Source organism: Melanostigma gelatinosum (genome assembly GCF_949748355.1).
Source record: "Melanostigma gelatinosum genome assembly, chromosome: 8".
Taxonomy (NCBI): Eukaryota; Metazoa; Chordata; class Actinopteri; order Perciformes; family Zoarcidae; genus Melanostigma; species Melanostigma gelatinosum.
In genome coordinates, this window is record NC_136641.1 from 26452878 (window position 1) to 26470245 (window position 17368).

The window sequence follows — 17368 nt, forward strand, 5'->3', positions numbered from 1 at the left end:
TGCAGTGTTTCACCAGTGTTTGTCTCTCGACTGCCGACTTCATACAAAGAGTGGCACACACACACACACACACACACACACACACACACACACACACACACACACACACACACACACACACACACACACACACACACACACACACACACACACACACACACACACACACACACACACACACACACACACACACACACACACACACACACACACACACACACACACGTTGTGGACAGGTGGTTGTCCTCTTATAAAAAGGGACAGGAAAGGAACGGTCACTCCCACCGTCTAAACACTGTCAATCAGTAGAGAAGGGTGAGGAGGCTTCATTCTCACCACACACACCATTTGGATTTTAGTGAAACCGCAGTTAAAGTGCAACGGCAGCCGTTTCCGTTCAGGACCACATTGGGGTTTAAGAAGGTCTGGATCTGGTCTCACAGACGTGGATGGAGGACAGGAAGTGCTCGGACGGGGAGTATTTTGTGAAGAGGAGAGTTCTGGATGAGTTACGTCTGGATGAAGTGGCACAAAAAGGGACGTGGTCCACGAAACCAACCGTGGGGGAACGGATGACAGAGTCCCTGAGGTAAAGACAGAGAGGACGAGGGGGGGGGGGGGGTAAACAACAACTCAATCAGAAACGTGTGTGTGGCTTTACTGCGTACTCAAACATTCTAGTTTTATTTTGACAAAGGTTTTAAATGAGGGATTTATGACATCACTTTGTATCAATCAATAAATCAGAAAATACTGTCAGTAAAAAATCTATTTCCTCCATGTTTTTATGAATAAATGTATAAATGAGTGTGTGAGTGATGTGTGAACCTTCAGCACACAGAGAGGAATGAACGAGTGAAGTTTGGTGAATGTAAGAGCTGCTGAAGTGGAGATTTATCATCAGAGTCTGAGAACAAACTCATTGAGAGGAAACGTCTTCAAAGAGACGTTTAGTTACATTACAGACATTAAGAGACTCTACAGGTGAATATTCACCACTTCATCACTCACATTAAGAGACTCTACAGGTGAATATTCACCACTTCACTCACATTAAGAGACTCTACAGGTGAATATTCACCACTTCATCACTCACATTAAGAAGACTCTACATGTGAATATTCACCACTTCACTCACATTAAGAAGACTCTACAGGTGAATATTCACCACTTCACTCACATTAAGAGACTCTACAGGTGAATATTCACCACTTCACTCACATTAAGAGACTACAGGTGAATATTCACCACTTCATCACTCACATTAAGAAGACTCTACATGTGAATATTCACCACTTCATCACTCACATTAAGAGACTCTACAGGTGGATATTCACCACTTCACTCACATTAAGAGACTCTACAGGTGAATATTCACCACTTCATCACTCACATTAAGAGACTCTACAGGTGGATATTCACCACTTCACTCACATTAAGAAGACTCTACATGTGAATATTCACCACTTCATCACTCACATTAAGAGACTCTACAGGTGAATATTCACCACTTCATCACTCACATTAAGAAGACTCTACAGGTGAATATTCACCACTTCACTCACATTAAGAGACTCTACAGGTGAATATTCACCACTTCATCACTCACATTAAGAGACTCTACAGGTGAATATTCACCACTTCATCACTCACATTAAGAGACTCTACAGGTGAATATTCACCACTTCATCACTCACATTAAGAGACTCTACAGGTGAATAGTCACAACATGACCTCATAGATATCACCATGAAACTTCACCACTTCATCACTCACATTAAGAGACTCTACAGGTGAATATTCACCACTTCACTCACATTAAGAAGACTCTACATGTGAATATTCACCACTTCATCACTCACATTAAGAGACTCTACAGGTGAATATTCACCACTTCATCACTCACATTAAGAAGACTCTACAGGTGAATATTCACCACTTCACTCACATTAAGAGACTCTACAGGTGAATATTCACCACTTCATCACTCACATTAAGAGACTCTACAGGTGAATATTCACCACTTCATCACTCACATTAAGAGACTCTACAGGTGAATATTCACCACTTCATCACTCACATTAAGAGACTCTACAGGTGAATAGTCACAACATGACCTCATAGATATCACCATGAAACTTCACCACTTCATCACTCACATTAAGAGACTCTACAGGTGAATATTCACCACTTCATCACTCACATGAAGAAGACTACAGGTGAACCTTCACCACTTCATCACTCACATTAAGAGGAGTATTTATTGTATTACAAGTTTTCTGAAATGTTATGTTTAAATATGTAAAGGAGGCATGATGTAAAGGTAACTTTTGGTGAATTTAGGAGAAATCTACAGACGTAAACACAAAGAAGTGAAATAAACACCTGAATGTGTGTTTAAGATGTTTTCTTTCCACTCGTCAAACAACACTGAGTTTTATAAGCCGTCCACGTCACTTGTAGCCTGTATCCGTTAGTCAGCAGCAGCACACAGACAGGACAAGGCCAGCTGATAACACCTGCAGCAGGTGTTTCAGTTCACAAGTCTCATTTCATCATGTTTAAAATCTGGTATCATAAGTCTAAACTTAAAGAATAATATGTTTTCTAGGAATTAACACTCTTCAGCAAACACATTTAAAATACAATGATAATATTTAAAGGACATTGTGTAATCAGTAGTTTGAACGGTGTACTCTGTACTAACATTCTGGGATGTCTGTTGCAGGTGTTCGGTGCCCAGACTGAAGCAGGCGGCTCTGAGCCGGATCCCCGTTCTCAGCTGGCTGCCTCACTACTCCTTCAGAGACAACGCCATCGGAGACCTGGTCTCTGGCTGCAGCGTGGGCATCATGCATCTGCCTCAGGGTTCGTTTCAGCGTATGAATGTGTGCAGTGGTTCATCACTTCATCCACATCACACCTCCCAAAAGGTGTCATGGGAACTGCACTTATTCTCTGTCCTTAGTACAAGATTTCAGGGTTAGCGGAGCATAAAGACCGTAAACTAGCATGGCTTTGTCCAAATGTAGCTAACATTCGGTTGGCTGGCAACTAAAGTTAGCTAACGTTGACTGGCAAATTGTTCGGCTACTGTACAATCCTACTTTTAACTAATTTAAAGTTACTATGAGGAACTTTCACGTTGTGTTGATTCTGTTGGTCCCTGTGGACATAAGTGGTAGTGTCTCTGAGCACCAAACTCCCTTTAGAAAACCTCATTTTACTGCAGCAGGGTCCGACAGTCTGCCCCTCTCAGTTCTGGTTCTGGTTCTCCCGTGCCTCCCTTCCCTCCAGCGGGTCCAGCAATACATCCTGGGTCTCCAGCAGAGTGGTGTCTGTGTTGGTCCCCAGAGAGGAGAAGCTCTGCTCCTGGAGGAGGAGGAGACGCTGCTGCCGGGAGCTGAGCTCTCCTCCTCCCTCCGGAGCTCCAGACTGCAGGTCCAAGGCTGCAGGTGAAGCCGGATCTGGGTCTGTCCACGGTGGACCGGTCTCTGCTGGAGGATCTGGGTCTGTCCACGGTGGACCGGTCTCTGCTGGAGGATCTGGGTCTGTCCACGGTGGACCGGTCTCTGCTGGAGGATCCGGGTCTGTCCACGGTGGACCGGTCTCTGCTGGAGGATCTGGGTCTGTCCACGGTGGACCGGCCTCTGCTGGAGGATCTGGGTCTGTCCACGGTGGGCCGGTCTCTGCTGGAGGATCTGGGTCTGTCCACGGTGGACCGGTCTCTGCTGGAGGATCTGGGTCTGTCCACGGTGGACCGGTCTCTGCTGGAGTCTGAGCTGAAGGAGGTTCTGGTGAACCTGCATGAGTTCATCTGGTTTCACCAGAATCCGACCCGGTGGCTCCGATGACGAGCATCAAGAATAACTACCGAGCGTATAGAAGCTTCTGTCATTTAAGACCTGATGTGATTGATGACGCTCAAAGTTCCTGAATACAAATTCACCCTTTTCTGCAAAGCTTCAACGCGTCATAAAGCTTCATCTCACATCACTTCTTTCTGGCAGAATGCCCTGAAGGCAAACTTGCCACAATCTTAAGTTTAGACCCAAACGCTGAACGTGATTTCATTAAAAAGTAACTTACACCTTCAAGTCCAAATCCAACCAGGTACCAGGAGACCTGACTCTGAAACAGTGAAGCAACAACAGGCTCGTCAACTAATTAAACACAGGTGTGGTAGAAAAACAGGCGGGAAAAATACAAAGGCAGGAAGTGAAACCAAACATGAGGAGAAAAACTTTCAAAATAAAACAAGAAACCACCAGAAAACTCCAGATCAGGACAAACCAACTGAACCGACTCAGAGGCTGGTCCAAAAATGGTTTTACTCCCTGTTCGTGTCAAAATGATCATTGACACCGGCAGGTTCAATATGATCACCTGGTTTTGGAGGACTGTGTGATGAAGCTCAGGAGGACGAGGCTGAAGCGGGTCGTCCTGTAACCGCAAAGTCTGCAGTTCCATCCCAGGTTCCTCCCGTCTGCATGTCAAAGTGTCCAGGAGCAAGTTGCACGCTGGGCGGGTTGAATGCACAAGTCAAATCTATTTTGAAAGAGTCAAAAAGGTGACATTAATTCAATAATGGGGATTTATTTGCTCCACTTGCTCCATTGCTCTCAAGCAAGATAGTGTTTTCCCCCAAAAGTCTTTAAAACAGCCCAAATCTGTTTCTACTCTCCACCAGGCATGGCCTACGCCCTCCTGGCTTCCTTACGCCCGGTGTTCGGCCTTTACACCTCCCTGTACCCGGTGCTGGTCTACTTCATCTTCGGTACTTCCAGACACATCTCCATAGGTGAGACGAGAAAGTGTGTGTGAGAGTGGCAGCGATTAAACACGATTTGTCATTTATTTTTCCAGAACAGGTGCCTTTGTGATGTTCAGGAGATTAGCACCAGAACTGTTTCTATGCATAGAAAATAAATGGTCTGTTGATATATGGTGAAAACAAAAGTTACGAACTTGGTGTCTGATGAAGAATAACTACAGTGCAGAACGTCATGTTCAGTATGATTTAAAGAAAAGATGTGCACAGTTACGTCAGCATTGGTCCAGAGACCGGTAGGTTTCATCAGATGAGGACAGACTGTGTGTGTTGGTGAGATTAAGAACGAGGTGCACTTTCTGTTTTACTGTCCAATCTACGGACATAAGGGATGTGATGTTTAGTAAAGATGACTTCTATTCCGGAAAGGAACCTTTTTTGTGGCAGATTTTATTTGCCAGACCTGAGAGAGAAGGCAGAATGTTTTGTAATTTAATGAAACTTAATGAAGTGTCTCCACTGCAGATGTTTTTTGTCGTCTTATAAACCCATGAGGGTCGGGCACGTTGTGCGCATGACACGAAAATAAAGATATCAACCCATCGAAGTCAAGCTGCTGGTGTTTGCGTGTGTGTTCAGGTACGTTCGCTGTGATCAGCATCATGGTTGGGAGCGTGACGGAGAGGCTGGCTCCAGACAGTAACTTCAATGGCACTAACGAGACGGGAAGTGTTGACCTCGACGCGCGGGATGAATCCAGAGTACGGATCGCGTGCTCCCTCACGGTGCTGGCGGGAATCTTTCAGGTGTGTTGTTTTCTATTTGAAACCAAATTTTAAAAAATGACAATCGAGGTACAGAACAAGCAACACGGCTCTACGTGTGATGACTCCGTCTCTATCTTCCCGTTGTAAGATCCTGTTGGGCGTGGTGAGGTTTGGTTTCGTGGTCACTTACCTCTCCGAGCCGCTGGTTCGAGGCTACACCACGGGATCAGCGTGCCATGTGTGTGTGTCTCAGCTCAAGTACCTGTTTGGAGTCACGCCGGCTCGCTTCACTGGTCCTCTCTCCCTTATTTATGTGAGTGTGTCATAATGCACGTGCTGACGAGAGGTTGAAAAATGTAATTGCAATTGCTGGGTGTGAACCAGTAGAGGGCAGTCGCTATGTATATACAAAACACAATGTGTTGAATTCAAATACTTTGCACTAAAATGTCCAGAGCAACCCTACTAAATACACGTATATATTGGTTTTCAGCTGGAAAAAAAAGTGGTTTGAGATAGTTACTCTTTAAACTTGTTCTTGCTTCATTGCCTTCTACATGTGGATTAACCTGATTTCCAACATCCCTCCCTCCCCCCTCTGCTCCGTCCTTCTCTCCTCCACTCGTCTCCTCGCAGACTCTGGTGGATCTTTGCCGGCTGCTGCCGCAGACTAAAGTGCCGGAGCTGGTGGTCAGCCTGGTTGCCCTGTCTGTTCTCATTGTGGTCAAAGAAGTCAATGCCTGCTACAGACAGAAGCTGCCGCTCCCCATCCCCATCGAGATGATAGTGGTGAGTCCTCCACGAGCCCAGCATCTCGACCACAGTGATCAGCTTTTACAGCCAGAAACAGGGCTCTGCATGCGTTGAAAGTAATGACTCACCTCACATCCGGATCCAACTTCCTTTTATTTTCCTAAAATAGATCATAGCAGCAACAGTCATCACCCACTTCTGCGGACTAACAAGTAAATACAACGTTGATGTGGTTGGAGAGATTCCCAGCGGGTGAGTTAATCTTCCACAGTGTGTGTGAGAGATTCGTTCGCGGTCGTTGAGATATGTGGAGCAGTTGATAATACAAAGAAACACAGTCTGCAAAGAGTCACAGTGTGTGTTTGTGTGAGTGAGTTTCTGAGACGCTTCTGTTTCCATAAAAGTTCAAAAGTTCATCAGTGAACAGCGTTTCCCCCCAAAGGCATAAAAAGAGAAGCTACAATAACAGATTATTGTAATGTGCTGCATCCTATGAAGAAGCTACTCTGAGCGTCTCTTGTGTTCCCCAACAGCTTTTTTGGTGAAATATGATGGTTGAGTATGTTTCTATTTGTATTGAATAAGTTAAAAAGGATGTTGTTAAAGGAGCAGTGTGTAGGATTTAGTGGCATCTAGTGGTGAGGTTGCAAATTGTAACCAACTGAACACCTGTCCGCTCACTACAGAGAACTACGGTGGCCTTCGGGTACCGTCAAAACTCCGCCTTCTGCTCCCTTATGTAGATATAAAACGGGTCATTCTAACCGAATGAAAACACATCTATTCTTAGTTTCAGTCATTATACACTAGTTATGAATATTATATTATATTTCTGACAATCAATCCCCTTTAGGCTCCGATCACACCGAGACTCGTCGCTAGAAACACGTCGCCCGCAACACCATGTTTGTGCTCTCCTCTCTACGCATTGTCAAGTTTTTTGACACAGCGACAGACTTGTGAAAGTACAAATATTCTCAACTTTTCATGAGCTGTTCATCAATGCAACACTTGGCCCAGGCAGCCAATCAAATCAAGCAAGAGGCGGTCTTTACTACATTGTCTTCCTGTTTTGATGCCGGTAGGTGTGATAGGAACCAGGCGGCAACCAGTGAACCCGATGCTGAAGTAGCTTAAAGCTGCATTCTCTCTAGTGTCCACCAGGGGGCGACTCCTCTGGTTGTATAGAAGTCTATAGAAAATGACTCTACTTCTCTCTTGATTTATTACCTCAGTAAACATTGTAAACATGAGTTTATGTCTCAATCGCTAGTTTCAAGTATTCTTCAATACAGCATGATGTTCATTTAGTACATTATGGTCCATTTAGAGTCACACAGACCATAAAGCAGGGGATGCTTTAGGGCGGGGCTACACAGTGATTGACAGGTCTCTACAAGAGACGTATACGGCGTCTCTACGTCACTCCTCAGTCCAAATATGGTCACTTCCTGTTCACTGGTTGCAAACAAGCAAACATGGCAATGGCCGTAATCCAAGATGACGGACAAATCGGAACTCAAGGCTTCAAAACAGCAGTCCACAATCCAATGAGTGACGAATTCGAAAACAGAAACGGCAAGAGCTCCACATCTGCATTGAATACATTTTTTCCCCGTTGATTATATTTGATCACCAGGTCACCTGATGGTGATAAAAGTAGTAAAAACCCGACTTGTTCCTCGCTCCCCTCCGGCTTCAGGCTCAAAGCCCCTCAAGCTCCGGACACCACGCTGTTCTCTGAGGTGATCGGCGATGCTTTTGCCATCGCCATAGTGGGCTACGCCATCAACATCTCTCTGGGCAAAACATTCGCCCTCAAACACGGCTACAAGGTGGACAGCAACCAGGTGAGGAACACACGCACACACACACACACACACACACTGTGGTACTCACAAGCAGCTGTGAGAGTTTTGCTTGGCGTCTCTGTTCCTGTCTGACTCACTGCTAACCGTGAAGAGTCAGATTCAGATTGTCCTGGATCAAGTTCGGTCAATGGATGCTAAAAACAGTTTTCCTTCCGAGAACAAAATGCAGACCAGAACGCTGCCGATACCACAATACTGTCCCGTAGCCTCCAGACTCTACTAAATCGGGCTCATATGTGGATGGACGACGAAGTGAAGTTGCTGCTTAGCGCCAACAATATACGGCCATGCCCAAGATATCTCACAACAGAACAGTAGATCTCAAAAGGAAGTTTCCTCAAGTCAATAGTGTCGACCGACCTCAGGACCATCCGGTCGAGGCCTCGGGGGACACGGTACAGCGGCGAGCTGTCGTAAAGGAACGACGTGGTTCAACTTCAGGTCTGTTCGGCTGATCTTTGCTGGTTGTTGTTGTTGCAGTGAATCCATCCGTCATGTTAAGACGTCATCGAGTCCGAATCACGCAGCTTTACACGTCCACGCAGAAACAAAGGAACCAAACTCATTCATGAATCTACACCTGAGAAGCAGTTTTCAAAAATACGTAGAGGAAAATATCTGTACAAGTGTAGACAGAGCTTTAGTTCGGTGGTAATATTCTGGATAGAACCTCCAAAGAGGGTTCTAGATGGAACCATTACACCAATGAAGGGTTCTCTGTAGATAGTAACATTACTTCTCTACTAGTCGTTTTGGCAGTGTGGTGGAAAAAACATCTCTTGAACCTCTCCGTGTCCTCTTCTGTCCCTGTTGTCTCTGTCCTGTCCTCCTCGCCGGTCATGGCCTGATTCCATTGTCAGCTGGGCATCCTCGGGTTTGCGCTGACAAACTCAGTCTTTGCTCGTTGTCTGTTGTTGTGCTGCTCCTCAGTGTGTTGCAATATGGTTGCAGTATTCCATGTCACACAACTCTCTTAGGTGTGATGTATCTCAGGCTCACGGATGACGTAAAAGCCTCTTTACAAAGTCCAGTCAGGGCTGTCACTGCATGGTTATACTCCATTGTCGTACACAACACACTGCAGGTCGATTACGGCTGGTGCGAATGCCGCAGATTCTGTGAATTTGCTCTTCGAACTCTCCACATGAGTCATGGCTTCTTCTTCACGTCTTCGTTCTCTGTTGTAATGTCCTCTTTGTCTCGCGTTCAGATAACCCAGATTCATGTTGTCATCAGTTCATTGACGGGCTGTAGTTGTGAGCGTTGACTTGGTGCCCATCGATCTTGATGAGTCCTTCTTGTTCATCCTCGGAGTGCTGACTGGTGGGTTTTTGGCTGTAATGTTGTTTGTGCCTGGGGAGCATCCAGCAGCGGCGTTGCGGAGACCAGATCAGGATCCACTCGAACAAAAACAACAAAACAAAGTTCAGCAGTATATTTTCCTTTTCTATCAGTTGTATATGTCTTATTCAAATATATTTGTTTCTTTCTTTACCTCTTGGACATTCCTTCATCTGTTTCTGCTTCGCCTTGTCCTCTCTGCTCCAGACACGCTTTGAGTTGATCCAATTTTTGTCGTAGGCTAAAGTTTCCTTTTCCAGGGGACCCCAATTTCGTCCATTTTCCAATTGTTTGGCCGTCTGATTATCTTCATCCCACATGTATTTTATTATTGGAGATAAGACCGTGGCGACAGGCTGCTTAGGCTCAGACTAACTTTGACTTTTACCCATCTTCTCTAGTTACTCTTGATTCTGGTATCTTCAAAACGCAATCTGGTCCAAACAATCGACTTGAAAGGATTCACCAAATCGTCTTTGAAATACTACAAGCTCACCAGGACACGTCCGTCCGCGACCACCCTAACAGTGTGCGAGAATACCGGTTTACCAACTTCTCTCTAGTTGACTGTCTCAGGATCTTAAGAACATCTGGTCCAATCACTCAAGGGATTGAAAGGATACACCAAACCCCTATAAAACCTTCAAGTTACCCGAGGACCTAATGTCCAGCACTCTAAACGTGTTCTAAACTCTTAAAGTGTCTGCCCCATCACAAGATAATCTCTCACCGAGTGGGATTCTTTTCCCGGTTCCAGGATCGGAGCGGCAATCTGGAACCCCGTCTGACAGCCTCTCACCTTCAGGGAGGAATAGCTATATAGTCTTCAGTCGTCTAACGGAGTCCTGATTACTCGTCCAATCCCATCCTCGTCGCCATTTGTGGTGGAAAAAAAATCTCTTTAACCTCTCTGTGAGAAATAATCACGATGGAACGTCTTAAAGTATTAAAAACATATTTAATGAACAGACACTTCAACAATAATTCAGCTGAATGGATAGAGCTCTTTCCCCACGGATGGTTCGGAGGTCTAACAAAATAGTAAAACAAAACAGAGCGTATATGCACGTTATCTCGCCTCCTCTCCCTTCACCCTCCCCCTCACAGATGTTGTCGGCCCACCAAGGCCAGCTTCCCAGCCTTTCCGTGGGAACAGGGTTAGGCTGGTCTATGCAGGTTTAAGTGAGACAAGTTGTAACTAAAAGAACCATGTGATACATTTCCACCACAATTCCCCCTTTGGCCATTCGTGTGGCCATTAAAGTATTTACAATTCATCGAACCATCAACACATGTTACCCAGAATGGTTTGTCATTAATCAGTAAGGCGAGGAAGGTTTATTTGTACAGCACATTTTCAGCATCGAAACATAAGCAAAATAAAATGAGATTTAAAACAATTAAGAACATTCCTTGAAACAATAAAACAGTCATTGAAACATTGAAAGCCCAGTGTAAGAAATACAATGCAGGAGTGAAATGCAGGAATGCAGGAAATTGATTAATATATGAATTGAACGTGGTTCAATTAAAGGCAGCAGCAAACAGGAAAGTCTTCAATCTTGATTTAAATGAGCTGAGGGTCTCAGCAGACCTGCAGCTTTCGGGGACTTTGTTCCAGATATGTGGAGCAGGAGAACTGAGCGCTGCTTCTCCATGTTTAGTTCAATGTTCAGTAAGGTTAAAACATTCGCTGTTTTTGTGAGTTCCAAGTTCCTCTATGTTGTAGCAAGCGAGATGTTAACATCAACATGGCAAAATAAATCTCCTGAGACAAGGTGAAGCAGACATCGGACCTCCATCTCTGTGAAACAGTATCATAAGACAGTCAGTGAGTTTTACAATGAACAATAATCAATTTGTGAGAAATTCCACCCAAGTATGTAATAAACATCCAGAATCATCTGTCAATTCAATCGATTCCTTTATCAAATAAAAGAAACCATTTTTCTGTTTGGTGAGACTATGTTTCTAAAATAGCTATAATAACATAAGTACTACACAAACATGTCACTTTCGTAGTCTATAGGGAGGAAAAAGTCAGATGTTGCAGAGTCGGACTTTATAGACTAAACAGTGGAATGCCTAACATGTTTTGGATCTCTGGCTCAGTCTTCTGATGTGTTCTATCGGTAGAAGCAGCGGTGGTCATGGTTTAAACACGTCACAGTGCGTGTGCTGCTGGACTGTGAGCTCAGCATATTCACATCACATGTTATTACATAGCACCGGTTGTACAAATCACTTCTTTCATCTACTGGTGACCAACTGTAGTTCTTCTCATTATAATTGTCTGCATTTGGCTGTACATTCTTTGGTTGCCATGGTCTGTTAGGAATTATTAGGAAACACAATTATTCTTGCATTTAAGAGCAGGAAACACATTGAACCTCTTCGGCCACCCCATCCCGGATCTCACCTCCTACCACACTGATTTCTGTGTGACAGCTTTGCAGTTTGGGAAACTCGGGTTCCTGCCCTCCTCTCTCTCCCCAGCCACACAAAACGAGTGAGGTGATCGGCGACATGTTTGATGCATTGTCAGCAAACAATACATTTCCTACAAAATACGGAAAAACAGTGCACCCTCTTGTGTACCACGCCAAACCAATAAAATGTGATGTGTTATAATGTCTTCACTTTGTTTCCAGTAACCGTTTCTTTAAGTCTGGTCTTAACCCCTGAGGTCCACCGATAAATGACGCTCCTCAGTTATTCTCTGACAAATCACCACTGTATTTAAATGCCCTGCAGTATCGTATCTCAAAGTTCAACTCGGCCCCTCAAAGGGTTACAACACAATCCACAATAAATGTCGAACCTGCGCTATGATGTATGCTGACGTAGCCTACAGTTGCATTAACGTCTGTACGTAGCAACTGACTGTCAAATCAAATGAAGAAAGTTAAATTGAATAATTTCAATAATTTCAGATGGAGATCTCAACAATATTTATTGTCCAATTTCAAATTGAACTGGATGAATTATAAATAATACATACTCTGATAATAAATAAATGTTCTCTCATTTCAAGTAAAATCAGAGCTGGATAAGAACATTACATGACAAACAGAAAGCTTTAGGAAAATGTGAAAATGTGTTTGATCAACAGAGCCAGGCTGGAACCTGGCCCTTAAAATAAAGTCCTTCATTTTAGAAAAATGTCTTGAACTGAGTTGTCCTTCAGCTTTAAATTCAGTTCATTCAGGTGTGAAGTGATGTCAATCAAGAAACGACATCTTTTCTTCAACTCGCTCATCAAAGCGAATAATTCAAAAAATGTATTCTATGTCAAAGTGCAAAACATTCCTGGAATTGACAAACTACGAAAGACAACAGTGTTTTGGTACAAACTACATCAGTGTGTTGCTGCTTTGAGTGAGAAAGAAAAGGATTGTGAGTATTTGATGACAGTTTGAGGTGTTGTGTTTCATTCGGCTTGTGTGTAAAGTTGTGCGACATGTTGCGTCCGTCTTGCCGTTTCAGGAGCTGGTCGCTTTGGGTCTCAGTAACACCATCGGCGGCTTCTTTCAGTGTTACTCCGTCACGTCCTCTTTGTCTCGCAGCCTCGTCCAGGAGAGCACAGGAGGCAAGACACAGGTAAACACACACACACACACACACACACACACACACCCCGATGACGTTTGGTTCTCGTGTTCAGCTTGAGACCCGTTTGTTGTACAGTAAGTGTGTTTGTTTCAGGTTGCGGGGGTGATTTCGTCCGTCATCGTGCTCGTCACGGTTTTGAAAATAGGTTCTCTCTTTTCAGATCTCCCCAAGGTAACACTCTCCCTCCAGTCATGACCTCTCTCTCTGCGGATCGTTTTTAATGACCCGTCATGGCCGTGTGTCGATGCTAAAACCTCTGTGTGTTTGTGTTCCCCAGGCTGTCTTATCCACAATAGTGTTTGTGAATTTGAAAGGAATGTTCAAGCAGTTCACGGACGTGCCTCTGCTGTGGAAGACCAACAAGGTTGATCTGGTACGACCGTGTCCTCCGATTATAACCGTATCACTTAGTACGTCAGACAATCGTTCAGCATGTCCGAATCAAGCGTCAACATCTGGTCATGAAACAAACGAGGAAGTGCATAAAACTGCAGTTCCTCAAACAGACACTTGAGGATCCAAAAGTTAATCCCCATAGACCTCCATGTTAAAATGTCCAACTTTACAGCAGATATAAACATGTTTGAACCCGCTGACCCTCGTGTCCGTGCTGCCCTCCAGATGGTGTGGCTCGTCACCTTCAGCAGCACCATCCTGCTCAACCTGGACCTCGGTCTGGCCGTCTCCATCGGCTTCTCCATGCTCACCGTCATCTTCAGGACGCAACTGTAACTCCACGCCACGAGTCGTTAACCATTGATGGAAACACAGTCGCTGCAATCGTAATAGTGTGATTGTAATACTTTTCAGGCCCCGCTACTCTATCTTGGGCCACGTTTCGGCCACTGACCTGTATTTGGACACGGAAACCTACAAGGAGGTAAGAGTCACATTCACCCACAGAGTTAAAGGGTCCGTTCACCCAAATGTACATATGTTCTCAAGTAGCACTTGTGGGATTCAGCCTCATAGTGAACTCGCCGAGTTCACGATCACATATTTTTATGCACATTTTGTATTATCGCTGTCGAACAGCCGAGTGGAAACGTCAAAAGTCAAAAACTTTAATAAAACTTCCTCAGTTGCTTGCTTGAAGTGTTTTTTGCAGGACGATAAATTGTGATTTTAACAAAGAAATATCCATACAAAGGAGGAAACCACAAAGACAGGAAGTCAAGCTACCACAGGACACGGGGCAGGGAATTTCAAAATAAAACAGGAAATAAACAAAATCAAAGGTCTTCTTAGTTCTTAGTTTACCTCATTCATACTGTTTGCCACATTCCAAAATTTTGCCAAAAAATCTGCTTCACAATTGAATTGAAACACGGCGGCAGTCTCAGGAAAAACAGGTTCGGACACGAGCGTAGATAAGGGTTCAAAAAAGAGGGAACAAAGTAAATTCAAAAGACAGAATCATGCTGAATCATGGGAAACAGGAGCGAGGCGAGTCAACCGGTTACAACCGACACACGGAGACTCAAGAACTAATTCACCAATGAAACAGGTGTGGCAAGAATTCCATCTTACTGTTGGACTTTAGTCTCAATTTAATAGTTTGTGTCATTTTCTCTTTGAACTTTGTTTTGAGAAGTTATCTATGAATAATAAAATGACTGGTTTATGACCAAATACCTGAAAACTAATGATACCCATCAACCTCAGACATACTTTGTTTGTTTTCTGCAATAATCCAAAATCGAATGGAAGAATCTCATTGGCTGTTTGGGGGACTATTGGGCCTAACTTCCTGTTTGAACTGTGAAAACACATCGTTCCTGCAGCTCTTTATGCTGCAAGCTGCACAAACAAAACAAACTTCTGTTCATTGACATCTTAAACATGAGGCGAACATATCTGCATTGTTATACATCCAGCGGTGGGTATGAACCGAGCCTCCACAAGAACACTGTGGATAGATTTCACTCCAACTTTCCGTCATTAAGTGGAATAAAATAGTCCACTCAGTGAAACAACACCTGTGGGAGGAGCCTCTGATCTGCTCTCGCGTGATGTGTCCCCGCAGGCCAAAGAGATTCCAGGAATTAAAATCTTCCGTTCATCCGCGACCATCTACTACACCAACGCTGAGATGTACCTGGAGGCCCTGCAGGAGAAGGTGCGTTTGATGACAAGACAAGTAATTCTCTCTCTCTCTCTCTCTCTGTTCTCTCTCTCTCTCTCTCTCTCTCGCTCTCTCTGTTCTCTCTCTCTCTCTCTCTCTCTCTCTCTCTGTTCTCTCTCTCTCTCTCTCGCTCTCTCTGTTCTCTCTCTCTCTCTCTTCTCTCTCTCTCTCTGTTCTCTCTCTCTCTCTCTTCTCTCTCTCTCTCTGTTCTCTCTCTCTCTCTCTGTTCTCTCTCTGTTCTCTCTGTTCTCTCTCTCTCTCTCTCTCTCTGTTCTCTCTCTCTCTCTCTTCTCTCTCTCTCTCTGTTCTCTCTCTGTTCTCTCTGTTCTCTCTCTCTCTCTGTTCTCTCTCTCTCTCTCTCTCTCTCTCTCTCTCTCTCTCTCTCTCTCTCTCTCTCTCTGTTCTCTCTCTCTGTTCTCTCTCTCTCTCTCTCTCTCTCTCTCTCTCTCTCTCTCTCTCTCTCTCTCTGTTCTCTCTCTCTCTCTGAGCGGAAGCAGGTGTGCGGAGCTGCAGGAGCGGAGGTTTTGAGAGCGATAGTTAAAGTGTTTTTTCGACATTTTTCTTCGTTGGGTAATGTTGGGTATGATGGTGTAGTGGGGTGTGCAGGGTTCACGGGTTTTGTTTGCGTACTTTTATCGGGTTTTTGGGTCTTTTTTGTGAGCGGAGTGCAGCCGGGCAGCAGGTGCTGTCGGCGTGCTAACCGCTAGCATGCGCCTGACGGAGCTAACCAGAGAACACGGCGTGAAGATACCGCCGCCGCTGTTCGGGTGTTCGTTGGAGGAGATCAGTTTGGCAGTGGGTGAACTTGTCGGCCACAGCCACGTGAAGTCCGCAGCACGGATGAGCAGCGCGGTGGTCATCTTTTTGGACTGTATTGAACTTGCGGATGTGGTGTTGACGCGCGGGATCTCCGTGGGTGAGCACTTCCTGCCCACGTATGCTCTCGCAACACCCGAGGTGAAAGTCACTGTGTCCAACGTGCCACCATTCATAACGGGCGCTGCCATCGCCAAAGAGCTGTCCAAGCATGGGAAGTTGGTGTCTCCGGTGATAAGGATGCCCTGTGGATTTCAGTCTCCGCTGTTGCGACACGTGTCGTCTCACAGGAGGCATGCTTTCATGATCCCCAGTGACAGGAGCAGGCCGGTCAACCTCAGCTTCAAGATCACTGTGGGCGATTTTGACTACGTCATCTTTGCAAAGACGAACGATTTTAAATGTTACAGCTGTGGGAGAGAAGGACATCTGAGCAGAGCTTGTCCTGGGGAACACGGCTCAAACAAGGACCAGAACCAGGGAGGTACTGAGGCCAGCGGGGGCAAGCAGGATGGACAAGAGGGAACAGGTGGAGCACGGGAGGTGAGGGTGGGGGAAGCAAGTGGGTCCAAGGAGGTGAGGGTTGAGGAAACGAGTGGGACCAAGGAGGTGAGGGTTGAGGAAACAAGTGGGACCAAGGAGGTGAGGGTTGAGGAAACAAGTGAGACCGAGGAGGTGAGGGTTGAGGAAACAGGTGGGACCAAGGAGGTGAGGGTTGAGGAAACAAGTGAGACCGAGGAGGTGAGGGTTGAGGAAACAGGTGGGACCAAGGAGGTGAGGGTTGAGGAAACAAGTGAGACCAAGGAGGTGAGGGTTGAGGAAACAGGTGGAGCACAGGCAGTGAGGGAGGAGGGGACAAGTGGGGTACACATGGCGGAAAAGGAGAGGAAAAGTAGGGGACAAGAGGTAATGACGGAGAGGGCAAGTGAGGTCCAGCAGGTGAGGGAGAGTACTGGAGGACAGGTGGAGGCAGGTGGGGAGGTGGCCATGGAAGCCGACGAGGAGCAGCTCAAGGCCCCTCAGCTGAAGAGGAAACAGAGAGGAGACAGAGGAAGCTCACAGGCCAAGAAAGTGGCAACTACAGACAGTGGAGGAGCAGCCGAGTGTGAGTCCAAGCCGGAGGAGGACCCTGAGTCCGGTTGGGAGGACTCTGAGTCCAGTCAGGAGGAGAACTCTGCTGCAAACAGTGAGCCCTCTACACACGGTGCTGGCAGCTCTCGGGGCTCTGGAGGCTACAGCGTGGAGGAGATCAAGGAGTTTCTGAGGAGGAGTAAGAACGTGAGAAAAGTCAGAGTGGAGGACTACCTCTCTG

General features: G+C 45.5%; 1 protein-coding gene across 1 annotated transcript in view; it reads left to right on the forward strand.

Annotated features, from left to right (window-relative positions):
• Positions 1–449: 449 nt before the first annotated feature.
• LOC306781194 (solute carrier family 26 member 6-like) overlaps positions 450–17368 on the forward strand; it is a gene marked incomplete at both ends in the record, with an annotated part of 18997 nt that continues 2078 nt past the window's right edge. The window contains 14 exon segments of the mRNA XM_079273937.1: positions 450–589; positions 2729–2868; positions 4691–4801; positions 5411–5577; positions 5687–5851; positions 6175–6327; positions 6461–6543; positions 7994–8141; positions 12990–13103; positions 13209–13286; positions 13393–13488; positions 13737–13843; positions 13926–13995; positions 15142–15234. Of these exon segments, the coding sequence (XP_079130063.1) occupies positions 450–589; positions 2729–2868; positions 4691–4801; positions 5411–5577; positions 5687–5851; positions 6175–6327; positions 6461–6543; positions 7994–8141; positions 12990–13103; positions 13209–13286; positions 13393–13488; positions 13737–13843; positions 13926–13995; positions 15142–15234 (1665 nt within the window).